Below are 15,691 nucleotides of genomic sequence, written 5' to 3'. Positions count from 1 at the left end.
TAAACGAAAAAAATATCGATTAAAGGTATTCCCTACATCAAATTGACAATAGTCAATAGGTAAATAGATAATACCAGTACTCGTATAGTCGACAAATACTTATAGCTAAAAGCCTAAGATTTTAGATCGTAAACTGATCGTAAAGATTATAAAATACTTTTCATTAATTAAAGTTTTCTTTTTCCTTGCACAATCATAATTATTTAGGTGCTTTCTCTTTCCACCATACCAAACTATTCAGTCAAAAAGGTTCCTTTCATCTTATTGTGAGGAGCATTCTCTCCCTCTCTCTCTTCTTCCTATTTAAATCCATTTATGATTGACAATGTAAAATTAATTAATTTCTCATAAAATTTTGTATTTACATCAATAATTTTTGAATATAATATATCTAGTTTCTTATAATATAGATTATGCTATAATTAGTTATTATTATTCACATACTATTAACACAAAATAAAATAATTTAATCTTTAGGCAAATCAAAATCCTACTGGCTTTAAAATCATTAAACCTAATAAAATTTTCAAATATTTAAGTATAAATAACAGAATATTACAATAATTTTACAATTGATAGTATATGATAATGATTCTTACACATTGTAAACGGAAATTCTTTACGAAAATTACTTCAATTGTTTACTTTGTTGATACAAAATTAAAATCTTTTCGAATATAATCAAACACACGGATAAATCTAATAAACTATGTAAAATCATATATTATTATTTGAAACTTACAGACCAATTTGTATAAGTTTAGGATACATAATTTGTTGACAAATTAAAAATTTAATATAAAACGAAGTTCACATTAAGTTTAGGGGGTGGACCCTAGAGTCTCGTCTCCCTTTGGTCAGTACGTGACAGATTTTTTAATTATTACATGATTATATTCACCTACGCTTGAACTCAGACCCAAGACTTCATTCTAGATACACCCCTAAAAAATTTACATGTAAAAAATATCGCAGGAAGAATGTTTATAATTGATTTAATCAACAAATAATTATTTTTATCCATTAAAAAGTATTAATATAAGGAATTGATTAGACTTCCTGCTCCTATTCTCATTCTCTCTTTCTATTTCTCTTTATATATGTGTGCAAAAAGAGACGTGTTTTTACTTTTTATTATATTTATCTTTCAGATATAAAATGCAACTCTTAAAGAAACAACAAAAACAATTTTATAATAAAATATGTTTATATGTGTAGGCCCTACACATAAAATAAATTTATTTTCTTGATAATTTCACAACGATACGTAAATTAAACAAAAATCTATTTTCATGTAAATTATTCATAAAATTTCTTTAAAAATGACTGCAATTATCGGTTTCCATTCACTATTTTATATCTTATAGCACAGTTTCGTGCATCCAAGCCAGAGTTTATTATCTAAAAATCTACTAAATTTATAATTGTACATGGTATTTTAATTTCCCAATGACATCTTTACTAGATGAAATATTATATTTACTTATGTAACAAAATATCGATAATATAATGCATAATATAAACATGTATAAAGTAATAAAATCAATATAAATGCACGAAAGCAATTTATTTTACGTGTACTAAATTCAAAAGAACCACAAACAGACCGAAAAATGCATCACCAGTTATTAATACTATCGTTGTCAACAATAACTAATATTTGAAAGGGGAAAATAGAAGCGTACAAGTATAAAAGCTTGCAATACATATATTTTTCTATCTGTAAAGAAAATTTTACCATTCAATTTCAATGAGTTTTTCGAATTTTCGAAAGGGATGAGATGAAATTATGAATCATTCTCATAAATATCATTTATATAACCTTAGAATTGTTCATATTTACATGGTTATTAATAAAATTTTTTAGTTATTTATAAATATATACGATATTTAATGGTTTAAATCTGAGAATGCATTCATTACCTTTAAGTTCTTGTATATGTAGTATGATAGATACAAGAATATAATGCAACTTATGTATGTAGTATATATTTATAAAATTATTTTAAAATTTTGTTTTAAATAAATAAATAGTTGAAATATGTACGCTTGTAAGTATGTATGCGTATATATAAGTATATACATACGCATACTTATATGCAGTATATACATACCTATTTGTGCTATTTTTATGTAAAATGAAATTTTAATATCGACGATATATGTATATACCGTGTATATATATATACTTCCAAATTAAAATTTCATTCATTAGATTATTTATCTAAAATTGTAAAAAAAACCGTTTAACTTACTGCTGGCGCCATCTTGTGTGATAATTTTAAATTAAATCCCAAAAATTTTTATAATATATTTATTTTTACTGTATAAATTTAAACGTAAATTATTCCACTACAAAATAAAATTAAAATAAATTTGATATAAAATAATGTTTTACATATTTTATCATTTATAATAACTAAAATTAATAATAATAAAACAAGATGCTAAAAATGTTACTTTAACATTAAAATTAAATTATTTTAGAAGTTAAATAATATCTTTACAGGAAGTAAATTATTTTAAGGATTAAACGTAAAAGATGGTAAGTGCCTTATGAAAATTTAGAGGAAACGGAAAAATTAAAAAGTATACAAAATATTTAAATTGAAATACATTGAAACGGCTAACATTTAGTTATTAGCACGCATTATAAGATACTAATGGAAATGGCACTTATATATATATATATATATAAGTGCCATTATATATGTATATGAAGGGGGAAAGATGGTAAGTGCCATTTCCATTAGTATCTTATAATGTGTGCTAATAAATATACTTAAATAACTTAATAAATATACTTAAACGTTATATATTTATACTTAAGTATATAACGTTTAAGTATATTTAAAATATATATTTATATTTCATTAAGAATATTTCTTAATACAATTGTTCATGGAATTGTTCGTCATTTTTCAGATAATCTCAAATTAATGTTTTAAATAGACATTTATGAATATAACGAGAAACAATTTTGTGAACTATTACAGTTTATTTTCTTATTATTTTATTTTTTAAACAATTATTTGAAAAGTTTTCTGTCATGCAATTGATAATTTTTTTATTACACTTTATTGTAATATAATCAAACTAGCAGTGCGGAGCAGACACATTGATAATACCGTATATACATGATATAGTCTCTATTAATTTTTGTTTTTGTTTCAACATGGATTGCATTTCTTTTCCTTACAGTTAAATAATTATAAGGATCTTTAGGAATTAGAATATGGGATCAGATATAGGATCTTAGTACAATTGGGGGGGACTATTATATGGTGGAATCAAGATCAATGTCTTCCCTTTATCATAAGCTTGATGACTTTAACATGCCATGACACGTGTTTTGTATCAGTTCATTATCTGAAGAAAAAGAATTATTCAACCAAATACTGTAATAAAGTTTCCTAATTTTTTACAGTATTTTTCGTCTTTTATTTCAATGAAATTCACATTTAGCTACAGATTTGCAAATACCAGGTATAGAAGTCTCGTAAAACTTGAAACTCTCATAAACTTCTGACAAGTTCATTTTTTGAAAAAATGTTTCACATAAAAGTTTGTTATTGACGTAGAATCATAATCTATATATATATATATATATATATATAAATGGACGTGTGTGTGCCTATTAGTGATTAATTAATGAGATATATTAAATTAATGAGATATAGATCTCACTCTGCAGCCAAAACTACACATCGCACATGAATGGTGTTTGTGTGTGGTAGTAGCCCCAAGTGTCCCATCGTGCACTATAGTGGTTGTGTCTCGATAGCTATAAGGGTGTGGGAGATATGGGGGTTGAAAGTAGTTGACTTAGAAAATGTGTGACGCTTCAATGAGAATGTTCCAGTCTTTTCTAGAAAGTTCCAGAATTTTTTGGAATATTGTAGAATTCTCACACATATTCTCTGTCCTCACTCTCATTCTTCACCCCTACAACCTACCTCTCTCATTTCTTTTTAAATTAATATTACATCATAGTACATTTTTATAATAATCAAATAATTAAAAAAAAATTAAATGATAAAAACAAACAACAAATATTCTGGTAAGTTTTGGATTACTTTAATAATTTTTAGATTTTTCAAAAATTCCATAATATTCTATATTCTATATTATATTATAAATTTCATAATATTCTATATTATTATTATAAAAGTTCCATAATATTCTATATTATTATTATAAAAGTTCCATAATATTCTATATTATTTCAGAAAGACTTTTGGACGTTTCCGATAATAGATTAACTAACGCAACCACCTAAAGAATTGAAATTTCGTACACAGTTAGGGTACGCCATGAAAACGCACACTAAGAAAGGATTTTTCAAAATTCCACCGCGGGGGTGGAGAGGGAGAGCATTAAGTCTTAACCGGAAGAACGGCTTCTACTGTACTATTTTAGATGCGATTTTTCGTATTTAACTACGTTTAGGGGGTACTTAGGGGTATTAAATTGATAACATTTTAGACATTGTTATAAATATTTTTATATATTTCGATTTTTTAACCAAATGTTCGAACTGTTTTAAATTCGAATTTGTTTTTTTTTTTTTATGTTGGTTCGATTATAGAATGATTGTAAACGTTCCAGAAAATTAATCAAATTGAAAACAGTTCGTTTGATTCTCAGCAATTCTCATCATTCTCAGCGGTAGGTGTTATATAACAATTTACTATGGTTGTTGAAATATTGAATGTAAATAGGGTTTGCTTGCAAAATCCGCACGAACGAAATCGCAGATAACAGATGAGAGATATGTGGGTTGAAAGTGTTAAGAATGGGAGTGTTAACAATGAAAGTGTTAAGAGAAAGCGACGTACAAGATTTACAGGCACAGATGCGGTTTTATGCCGTTTGAAATCGCAGGAAATCGAACATATTTTTAGATCCGTCTAAAAATTCTCTAATTAGTCTCTGGAAACAGGGAGACCTAATTCTTGCATTCTGTGAAAACGGGTAAGGTTGGCTATAACATAATAATCCTAATCTTCGCTATTGTTACTTTTTGCCCGAGCAATGCTGGACTTATCTGCTAGGAAAAGAAGTCTTTTAACGCATGTCTTTTATATTAAAAAACTATATTACATATAAATGTACGAACAAAAAAAAAAAAAAAAAAAAACCCCAGCGAAGCGGGTACTTGCAGCTAATATGCAATAAAAATGGGAGTTTTCACAAAAGAAAATGACATTGACCACGTTTCCCACCGATAATAGCGCCATCTAAGGGGGATAGGGGATATCGATAGCGCCGTCTTGTGGTCTCCTTGACACAGTTAGAAATTTCGTATAAATATTTTTTCTGTAGGATGCAAATTTCTTCAGATATCCCATAAATTTATTAAAATGGGCACCCTGTATATATAAAAAAAACATATTTATCAATAGTAATAAACAAATTAAGCTGTTTAGAAGTAAATGTAAGGATAAAACTACGTTGCCGAGCGCCAACGGAGATGTACAGTACGTCCAGCGAGCTAGAATATAACATAGAGTGGCTGTGACTATGGTTACAGCGCTCTTGATGGCAACGACGGGTACTATCAACGAGTTGGAATATTCCAGCTCGTTGCCTTTACATAACACAACGCCACGGACCTTGACTAAAAAGAAAATGGCAAACATGTATTCAATTTTCCTCAAACAGGGCGTCGCTTTAGCCACTCTATGTAGTATATTCTAGCTCGTTGAGTACGTCATTGTCTTAGGGTTAGTCTAATAACACATTCATTAACCAGAAGACAATTGATATCCAAATAAAAACATCTGATGTAAAAGAATTGTGCCAAGTATAAAAAATTATGACAATTTAGACCACGGTCAAATGTTTTCTTAGGAGTGTTTCTTTGGTAAAGGTAAGTTTGGCGCTGGAAGCGGTACTCACAAGATTTTTACCTGTATTAATGTTTTTTACATTTTGCTTCGACGCATCGGAAAACTTTTATTGAAAGCGATAAAGATAAAATATCTCTATGTAGAACCTTGTGATTTTGACCTATCGACCCGGAAATTTCGCCAGCACCTCGCTGATAAACAGAAAGGCTTAAGTTTAAAATTTCAGCTATTTAGTGTCAGTAGTCTAGGACAGGGATGGCGAACCTTTTTGAGTTTGCGTGCCACATAGTAAGCGTATTAAGCATACTTATGTTTTTTTTTTTTTTTTTTTTTTTAACTCTTTCCACCCTGTGGGCACTAAGAGGGCCTTTTTTGCAAGCCATTATGGGTTCGGCTAGGCCCACAATAGGGCGACCGGGTGGTGAGAGACGGGGCCCGACATATCCGGACGGACCACTCCCCGAAAAATTCCTGGGATTTTTCGACCCGTCGGGATTCGAACCCGGGTCCCCCAGAGCGGTAGGCTGCCACCTTGACCGCTCGGCCATCCGGCCTCAAACATACTTATGTTTAAAAATGTTTATGCGTGCAGAAGTTTCAGACTTGGAGTAACTATATTTAAATTTGGCCGAATGACCGAGCGGTCAAAGTGGTATCTTATCGCTCTTGTGGACCCGAGACCAAATCCGGACGGATCGAAAAAGCCCAAAAAATTTTCAGGTGGTGATCCGTTCCTCACTACTGGCTGTCCAGTTGTGGGCTTGCTAGATAAAAAAAGACCTCTTAGTACCCACAGGGCGAAAAGAGTTTTAAAAAACTATATTCAATTAAACAAATAAAATAATATGCTGTAATTGGAGTAAATGTAAAGAAGCTGATTGAAAAAGATGATAAACCGAAATGGCATAATACGTTACGTGCCGGATGATTTCTCCGAGGTGCCACTTTGGGCACGCGTGCCATAGGTTCGCCACCTCTGGTCTAGGAGTGTCTGCAGTGTCAAAAGAAGAAAATGCAGCTTTTTGGGTGATTTTTGCACTTTTCGATTGCTTATATTTCGGCAATATTGCTTATTCAATTGCTTATATTTCGGCAATTCCTATAATAGAAAAACCTGAAATTTTGCAAACTACCTAAGAAAACACGTATCTTTCGAACGAGATATTCAGACTTACTGTAAGTTTTGGGGGCGGACAAATTGCTCTCTAAAATCGGCAACTCTGATTCCTGTATACATAGCCAGTGACATTGCCATTGCCACGACTCTCGATACAACTTAATATAAGAAAAAACTTTATAAATAATTTCATATTTACTACTCAAATAAAAAGTAAATATTAGAAATTTATGTATCCTCTGTATTCATTTCAATGTTATTGATTCGTATTTTAAATTTCTGATGGCAATTATATTTTGGTATGTTTTGGATTGCGACCAGTGGCGTAGCGTAGGGAAGGGGGGCCGGGGCGACTCGCCCCGGGCGGCACTTTTAAGGGGCGGCAAAATTTCACAATAAATAATAATAATATCTTGTAAAAATTTAAACCTGTGCAATACACAATAATGATGATTGTTCTTGTTGAAAAGTTCTTTAGAATTACTGTATATTTTAGTCTTTTAAATTAAAATACAGTAGAGCATCGATTATCCGACCCCAATCAACCGTCACATCGGTTAACCGACAGCGTTCTAGTCGGCAAATTCAAATGTCCGCTAATGATGTGGCGCTACAATATTTGACTATGTCTTGGCTACAATAATATTATTTTTGTTAAATTTTTGCGTGTTTTAGCTGGCAACATTGCCTGGACCATGAAAGGGAGGCCAGTGTTTAAACAAGGCATAATTTTATTTAACGACGCTATCCAATTGCTGTTTTTAAAACGTGCTCGAGATTTAGCGGCAAAAAAGAACAACGAGTGTCAGCTGTGAAGCAAAAGAAAATTTTGGACTTCTTTTTCTAATGTATAGGCCTACTTTATGTAAAATATGTAACCCGAATATATATTTTTTTGTTTTACTGTATATTTTTCAATATACAGTACAGTACTGTATTTATTTTGTGCAAAATAAAGAAATAATTTTTAACGATACAATAGCGACGATTAGTACAGTATTTAAAAAAAAAATTTGTTACGCTTAACATCGACGAAAATTCAACGCGAAGTAGGTTAATAGCGATATACTAATATACTAATTACATGGGATATACTAATATACTATACTAATAATGTATTTTTTCATACTTTTCGGTTATCCGTTTTTTCATTTATCCGACCAATCCCAGTCCCCAATTGAGTCGGATAATCGATGCTCTACTGTACCTAAATAAGGGGGCGGCGAAATTTTTTTCTTCCGCCCCGGGCGGCTGACACTCACGCTACGCCACTGATTGCGACTCTTTTTGAAATCTTTTTGAAACAGAGATTAACATATATGTGGAATTAGTACGATTATGAGTTGTTTCTGAAATAATTGCTACATATGATAGCATTTTATTATTAAATCACAGACAAAATAAAAAATCAAAATTCGGCTATATCTGCATCATAAATAATTTAACCCGTATTTTCATTATTTTAAGTATAAATTTGTAAATTTAATTTTATATATTGAACGATATTGTAAAAAAAAACTAGGATTTCTTACCCTCAGTATACGCGCTATTTTAATGATGATTTGTTACTGAGAACAAACAATTTATTACCTAAAACTAACGTTTTCGGCCCAATTTATGGGCCATCTTCAGGTTACAGCTGTTCGATTCCGATACAAAATCGAACACATTCAAAATAAAACCAAAATAGAACATACGTTTAAATTAAACCAATAGAACAAGCATAGTACAAAATAATAAATAACAAAAATTAAAATAACACGAAAAATGTAAATGAAATTAAATAATAAATAACAAAAATTAAAATAACACGAAAAATGTAAATGAAAATAAAATACAAATAAAATAGTGTGACTGGCCGTCAATCTTAAGGAACCATTCGTTTTGCATTAACCCAGAAGCCTACTGAGTGACGGCAGACTCATTATCTCGAGTGTTACGTCTTACTATGTATTTCCAGGATGACGGTAACACCGTCGCATCCTTATAATTTAAACATCTGCCAGCCAAACTCGCTCTGTAGATTTCACATTTCTCAGTTATGGACGACAGCGTTGGCGAGTGTACTTTTACAAGAATTTTGGCATTTTCCCATTCTACCACTGAACCATCTGCTTGCGCCATTTTGGATAACGCTGTTGTGCACCTGTTTTTTGTGACATCGTACCGATGCTCCTTTATCCTCACTCCAAGGTTTCTATTGGTGACACCTACGTAGTCCCTATCGATTCCCAACTGGTCATTTTTGTAGGGAATTGCATATACTCCCGCCTGTTCTTTAACACCAATTCTTTCTTTGTCATTTCTAATCAACTTATACACTGTGGGGGCCCTTTTGCATATTAAACTGGCGTTTTTGTGCCTCGCTATTTGCTTCATAATCGGGAAGAGACATTTATTATATGTAAACTTTGTGAAGTTACCCCCAGACTCCGGTTTCTTCTTAGAACTGCTCCTAGGCTTTATGTACGTCGCTATTAAACGTTCTATAGTTCTTGTTCCAAACCCTAACTCCTTTGCTATCTCTTTGATTCTACCCAGCTCATTCATCGTGTCCATTATATTTGAGCAATATAAAAACGCTCTTCTGATTAGGGCCCTAAATGCGGATAATTTATAAACCGTTGGGTCATTGGAACTCGCAGGAATATACATCGGATCATGTGTGGGCTTGATGTACACCTTCGTGCATAAAGCTCCATTTTTAAATTCAATGGCAACGTCCAAGAAGTGTAGCTCTTTGTTACTAACTTGCTCAAGGTTAAGTTTCAAGCCATGTTGGTTAGAGTTCACTTGGTCTAGGAATCGCTGTATCATTGTGTCATTCTTCCAAATAATTAGAACATCGTCTATATATCTTTTGTACATGATTATGTGTTCATTATAGTTGAAAACTGTCATGCGTTCAATCCTTCTCACTACCAATTCACAGAGCAGGCCAGACATCGGGCTGCCCATTGGGACCCCTCTTAACTGCTTATAAACTTTACCTTGGAAACTGAAAAATGACTGAAAGCATATTAGATCTACCATTATCTCTACATCTTTTTTGTGCTTGTATGCTTTTGGGTGCAACCCACATAACAGGTTCACTAACTCATCAAAACATGAGGTAAGATTTATTGATGGAAACATACTCTCGTAATCCATAACAGTCCCAATCTCATTGTCCATTAACGACATATCATGTAGGTTATTAATCAAACTAAACGGGTCCTTTACGACAAATTGGTAGTCTTCAATAAGTGGTGTTAAATGCCTATGCATACGTTTTTCCAAAATGTAGGTTGGTCCTTTACATTTCTCTACAACCGGTCTGATTTCTTTACTGTTTTTATGTATTTTTGCAAATCCAAACAACCTAGGTACCCCTGGGCAGGTAATGTGGGCCCCTTTTAGGAAAGGGAATAACGATGCTATGGGCGATTTTTCCAATTTTTTTAGTTTTCTGTCAATTCTTTCAACAATACCTCTGTCCACCTCTTCACATTCCGTTTTTCTTATATAGTCATCTAGGGCTTCATTATACCTTTGTTTCTTCATTAAGACCAAATGCTTACTCTTATCCGCCCTAGTGACCACTATATCGTTATCATTCAACCATCTTCTAGCCTGGTTAATGCACAATTCTTTATCTTGCCTCCTGGAGCATTTTTCAGTTTTGAATGCCGTCTTCCATCTGTAATAGTCCTTATCCACTTCACACATTCCTGTAATTCCTCTTTCTATTTCGGCTACTACGCCTCTCCAGTTCCTACTGCTGTCCGGAACATAATTCGGACCTTTTTCCAGAACACGTTTAATAGCGACGTTACAGTACATAAAGCCTAGGAGCAGTTCTAAGAAGAAACCGGAGTCTGGGGGTAACTTCACAAAGTTTACATATAATAAATGTCTCTTCCCGATTATGAAGCAAATAGCGAGGCACAAAAACGCCAGTTTAATATGCAAAAGGGCCCCCACAGTGTATAAGTTGATTAGAAATGACAAAGAAAGAATTGGTGTTAAAGAACAGGCGGGAGTATATGCAATTCCCTACAAAAATGACCAGTTGGGAATCGATAGGGACTACGTAGGTGTCACCAATAGAAACCTTGGAGTGAGGATAAAGGAGCATCGGTACGATGTCACAAAAAACAGGTGCACAACAGCGTTATCCAAAATGGCGCAAGCAGATGGTTCAGTGGTAGAATGGGAAAATGCCAAAATTCTTGTAAAAGTACACTCGCCAACGCTGTCGTCCATAACTGAGAAATGTGAAATCTACAGAGCGAGTTTGGCTGGCAGATGTTTAAATTATAAGGATGCGACGGTGTTACCGTCATCCTGGAAATACATAGTAAGACGTAACACTCGAGATAATGAGTCTGCCGTCACTCAGTAGGCTTCTGGGTTAATGCAAAACGAATGGTTCCTTAAGATTGACGGCCAGTCACACTATTTTATTTGTATTTTATTTTCATTTACATTTTTCGTGTTATTTTAATTTTTGTTATTTATTATTTAATTTCATTTACATTTTTCGTGTTATTTTAATTTTTGTTATTTATTATTTTGTACTATGCTTGTTCTATTGGTTTAATTTAAACGTATGTTCTATTTTGGTTTTATTTTGAATGTGTTCGATTTTGTATCGGAATCGAACAGCTGTAACCTGAAGATGGCCCATAAATTGGGCCGAAAACGTTAGTTTTAGGTAATAAATTGTTTGTTCTCAGCGATAAGGTGTATTGTATGTTTCTACATTAAGAAGCTGAGTCTGAGCAGAAGATGATTTGTTAATAGAACAAATATTTGTGGAATTATATTCTCAGATATTTTAATGTTTCATCTATATCCGAGAGTAAATATTTGAATAAAGATGTAAATATATAATTTTAAATATAAGATATTCATTAAATTAAATATTCCCAACCATGTGTCGCCGAGAGGAGCCAATCGGTGTATGGATCGGCTCAAGATCAGATAGAATATAAATAATAAATTATCACAACTTTTACAAATTGTACTAGATTTACGTAATTTTGATAAGTTTTAAATAAAATAAACAGAATTTTGTTATCTAATATTTGAAAAATTATGATGTACTGTATTAGTAAAGAAGGGATCTGGCAGAAGGCTGAACTAGAACCCGGAAACGGCCCTACCCAAAAGTTAAGAAAGATTAGAAAGTTTCAAAAGATCTCTATAGTTTGTAAATCAATTAGTTATTTTCATTTTGATTCAGAAGTATTCCGAAATTAGCTTTCGAAATTAAATGAAACATCAATTATAACACAATATAAATCGTTTTATTAGAAATTGCCAGAAAAGTCGAACAGGAAGAGCAACCTAATTTTTGTAAAAGCTAAAAAATTATTGATGTTGAAATATTAAAAATTCTTTGGTTCTCGTATATTTTTTAATTTTAAAATAATAATAATAGTTTTAAATATAAAACTCCTATTCGAATAGAAACAAATGAATTTGATTAGTTCGTGATGATATCAAGTAATTGTTCATTTTAAAACAAAAGTTTTACATTAACTCTAAAATAATTGCAATTTCAGAATAGTGTATATTTTTATTATTATTGATAAACGACCATTGGTAATTTATGAGTTTCCTTTTGTAAACAATCCTTTTAAGGGTTAAAGTATTTGAATTGATCCAATCTATGTATGTAATAAGATGAATAGATAATACCAAATGTTATTATTATGGGTATGATTAATGTATATTCTATGTAATAACTCCTTGTAATAATGGCTTTTTCAATGGCTATGGCCTAACATGACTAATAAACATTTATTTATTTAATTTATGAGTTTCAAGAATGTTAATGATTATGTTATTGCATCAAGACTAAGACGATACGTACTATTCGGAAGGCTTTCAATTCGCCGTTTAGTAAAATCGTTATTAAAAGTTTTAATTGGCATAAATTTGAGCTTTTGTTATCTGGATAATATTTTGAATAAAATTCCTCCGTTTCGATGAAATTTTATCCTTATAAGCATAAAATTAAGAGATAAAACTAACGTATCTCTATGGGAAGCCCTTGAACTTTGACCTATCGATTTGTATGTTTCGCCAGTGTCTCACTGATAACGAGAGAGGCTTATGATTAGAATTTGAGCTTTCTAGATCCAGTATTTTTTTTCTCTGTGTGTTAAATGAAAAAGAAGAAAATACAGCTTTTTGGCGATGTTTGCACTTTTGGATTCCTTATATTTCAGAAGCCCTGTTATTGAAAAGAGTGAAATTTTGCACATTACATAAGAAAACAATTATATTTCGAACGAGATATTCGAAATTACTATAGGCGTTTAGGAACAGAGAAATCGACTCCCGAAAATCGGCAATTCTGATTCCTGTATATAGTCAATCAATGGCTTTTTCATTTGGCGCGGATTCACTGAGTGACTTTCGCCAAGTGATTTTAACTTTTGCAAAGAATTCTTGCAGATGTTTGCTCAAAAATACGAATTATTAGTTAATTTTATTCTCATCAATTAAAAGATTTAAGGTTACTGTAAATAATAAGATTAAGATAAAATAATTAATTAAAAGAATAAAGAATAAATTCATAACTTTTTGTTTAAAATATGTTTGATGAGACGTTTCATATTTCAATATTTCTTTAATAAAAAATTTAAATAGAAATTTTTGAATGATTCACTTTTTTCACGGATGTAAACAAAGTGAAGAAATGTTATAGATAACGTGAATCATGTATTTTTGTCGTATTTAACTATTTATTTATTATAATAATTGTAATTTCATTTATTCTTAGTCATTTCAAAGATACGGTTCTTTTTCTGAAATTTTTGGGCTGCAATTTGAAAAAATTGTAGACCTATAAATTTCCACTATCGTCCGTCCGTCTGCCTGTCTTTCCTTAATCTCGAGACCAGATATGAAAGCCTTAGGGGCAGGAGGCTCCGATTAATATATGCTGTTATTTCAATTAAAAAATTTTCCCCCGAAAGAATTAGATAGATGACCGGCACGGATTGCTAAAGGAAAAGTATGATGTACAGGGGCAAGCCACTACTGATTTGAGGTGGAGAGCATATATTTTAAATTAAATAAATTAAAAATTTTATTAAAACTTGCAGCCGGACATTGTGACGATTTCACAATAAAATAACTGCTCGTTTCCTTTTATGATCTCAATTTTAATATCTTAAGCGTTAGACTTAAATATTTCTCGTTTTACACATTAGAAAAGCATATCTGAGATTTAATTGATCAAACTTTGTTCTGTTCCATGTTCTATATCCATGTATCAACTTGCTATTTATTTATTTATTATTTGGTAATTGATTTTTTTGTTTAGAAAAGTGATTTATAATTCATTTTGATATATTTTTCTTGTATGCCAACCTTTACAATTGCCGTTCCCTTCTATGAAAAGTCATTTATCTTAAAATTAATATCTCTGTATAACACTTAATAACAGCAAGTCGTTACTGGATAAATTATAAGGTATCAAGGTGAATATAGTGTTAAGTGATCTAAATATTTAATAAAATTAGTAAATAAACTATAGAAATCCCGATTTTCCCAAACTGCAGTTTTGAAATAATGTGTTTTCTTCCAAGAATTCAGTTATTACAAAAAATGTTGGTAGTATTGCAGTATTATTTAATAGGCCTTTTTATTACCGATAAATTATACTGTATTTTAAAGCAAAACAAAACTTAATGCTTTATTTATAAAAGTTAATTAAAATTATTATTTGTAGTTAACTGCCGAAAACGGCGTTATATTTTTATTTACTATTTTCAATGGCAGTGGCTTACTCAGGATTTAATCTTGGGGATCCTAGTTAAACGAATAAAAAACTTAATGCGAATTCAATAATACTTTCACCTTATGTGACTTTAACAACTAATTCTATTAATTATTTATAAATCCCATTTTCTGATTTAGCAATTTACAAAATATATTATTAAACTTTCCTGAAAATATTTTATTCTAATACACATGAATCACATTTGAAGTTTAAAATGACTTTAGAATACATGATTTTAAATATTAATAAATAAATAAAACTATCAAAGCTAGCATTTTCATAATGTACTTGTATATTTTTATTATTCATTGAACATATTAATAAAAAATTCTGATTATAAACCTATTCGAAACATTATTACAGCTATATTTTAATAAATTATATATTTAAAACCATTTAGATGTATACAAAATGTATTTATGTATATATTGATTTAATATGTTTCTTTTTAATTATTTATTTTAAAAATATCTATTTACTGAATGTAGATTTATGCAAAAAATCATTTTTTTTTATTTCATATAATTCATGAGTTAATTATAAGATATAAAAAACAAACTAATCACGACGCTTACTCTATTCTAAGTAATTAAGAAACCAATTAAAAAAATAATTCTAAAATTTATTTCAGAAAACGTTAATCATGTTAATTCTCATCCAAGACAAGTAAAAGTTTTTAAATTTAAAAGGAAATTTGGTTAATGTTACCTATGGTTCCAAGATGGCGGCTCTCTGATTCCAGCAAGGAAACAGTGGGGACGCACGTTCCAACCTAACCTAACCCTATTCTAATAATTTTGTTGGTAATAATTATGATAATTTATTAGAATAGGTTACGTTAGGTTAGAACGTGCGTCCCCACTGTTTCCCTTCTTCTATTTGCTTGAATCAGAGACGAGCCATCTTGGAACCATAGGTAACATTAACCGGAAAGGTTATCGA

General features: G+C 30.9%; 1 protein-coding gene across 1 annotated transcript; it reads right to left on the bottom strand.

The window, feature by feature from the left end:
• Positions 1-8,871: 8,871 nt before the first annotated feature.
• On the bottom strand, positions 8,872-10,791 carry LOC136978896 (uncharacterized). Its single transcript, XM_067274732.1, has one exon. It carries the CDS (start codon positions 10,789-10,791, stop codon positions 8,872-8,874), a length of 1,920 nt encoding a protein of 639 aa, XP_067130833.1.
• Between the last annotated feature and the right edge of the window lie 4,900 nt (positions 10,792-15,691).

The sequence above is a fragment of the Centruroides vittatus genome, unplaced genomic scaffold (genome assembly GCF_030686945.1).
Source record: "Centruroides vittatus isolate TY-2023 unplaced genomic scaffold, ASM3068694v2 contig_563, whole genome shotgun sequence".
Lineage (NCBI taxonomy): Eukaryota > Metazoa > Arthropoda > Arachnida > Scorpiones > Buthidae > Centruroides > Centruroides vittatus.
The sequence above is the reverse complement of the archived record's forward strand: the minus strand, read 5'-3'. Positions and strand labels throughout refer to the sequence as shown.

Bases quoted from the DNA above. Each gene is read 5' to 3' on its own strand.
- LOC136978896 (XM_067274732.1), bottom strand. From the start codon at position 10,791: ATGTACTGTAACGTCGCTATTAAACGTGTTCTGGAAAAAGGTCCGAAT.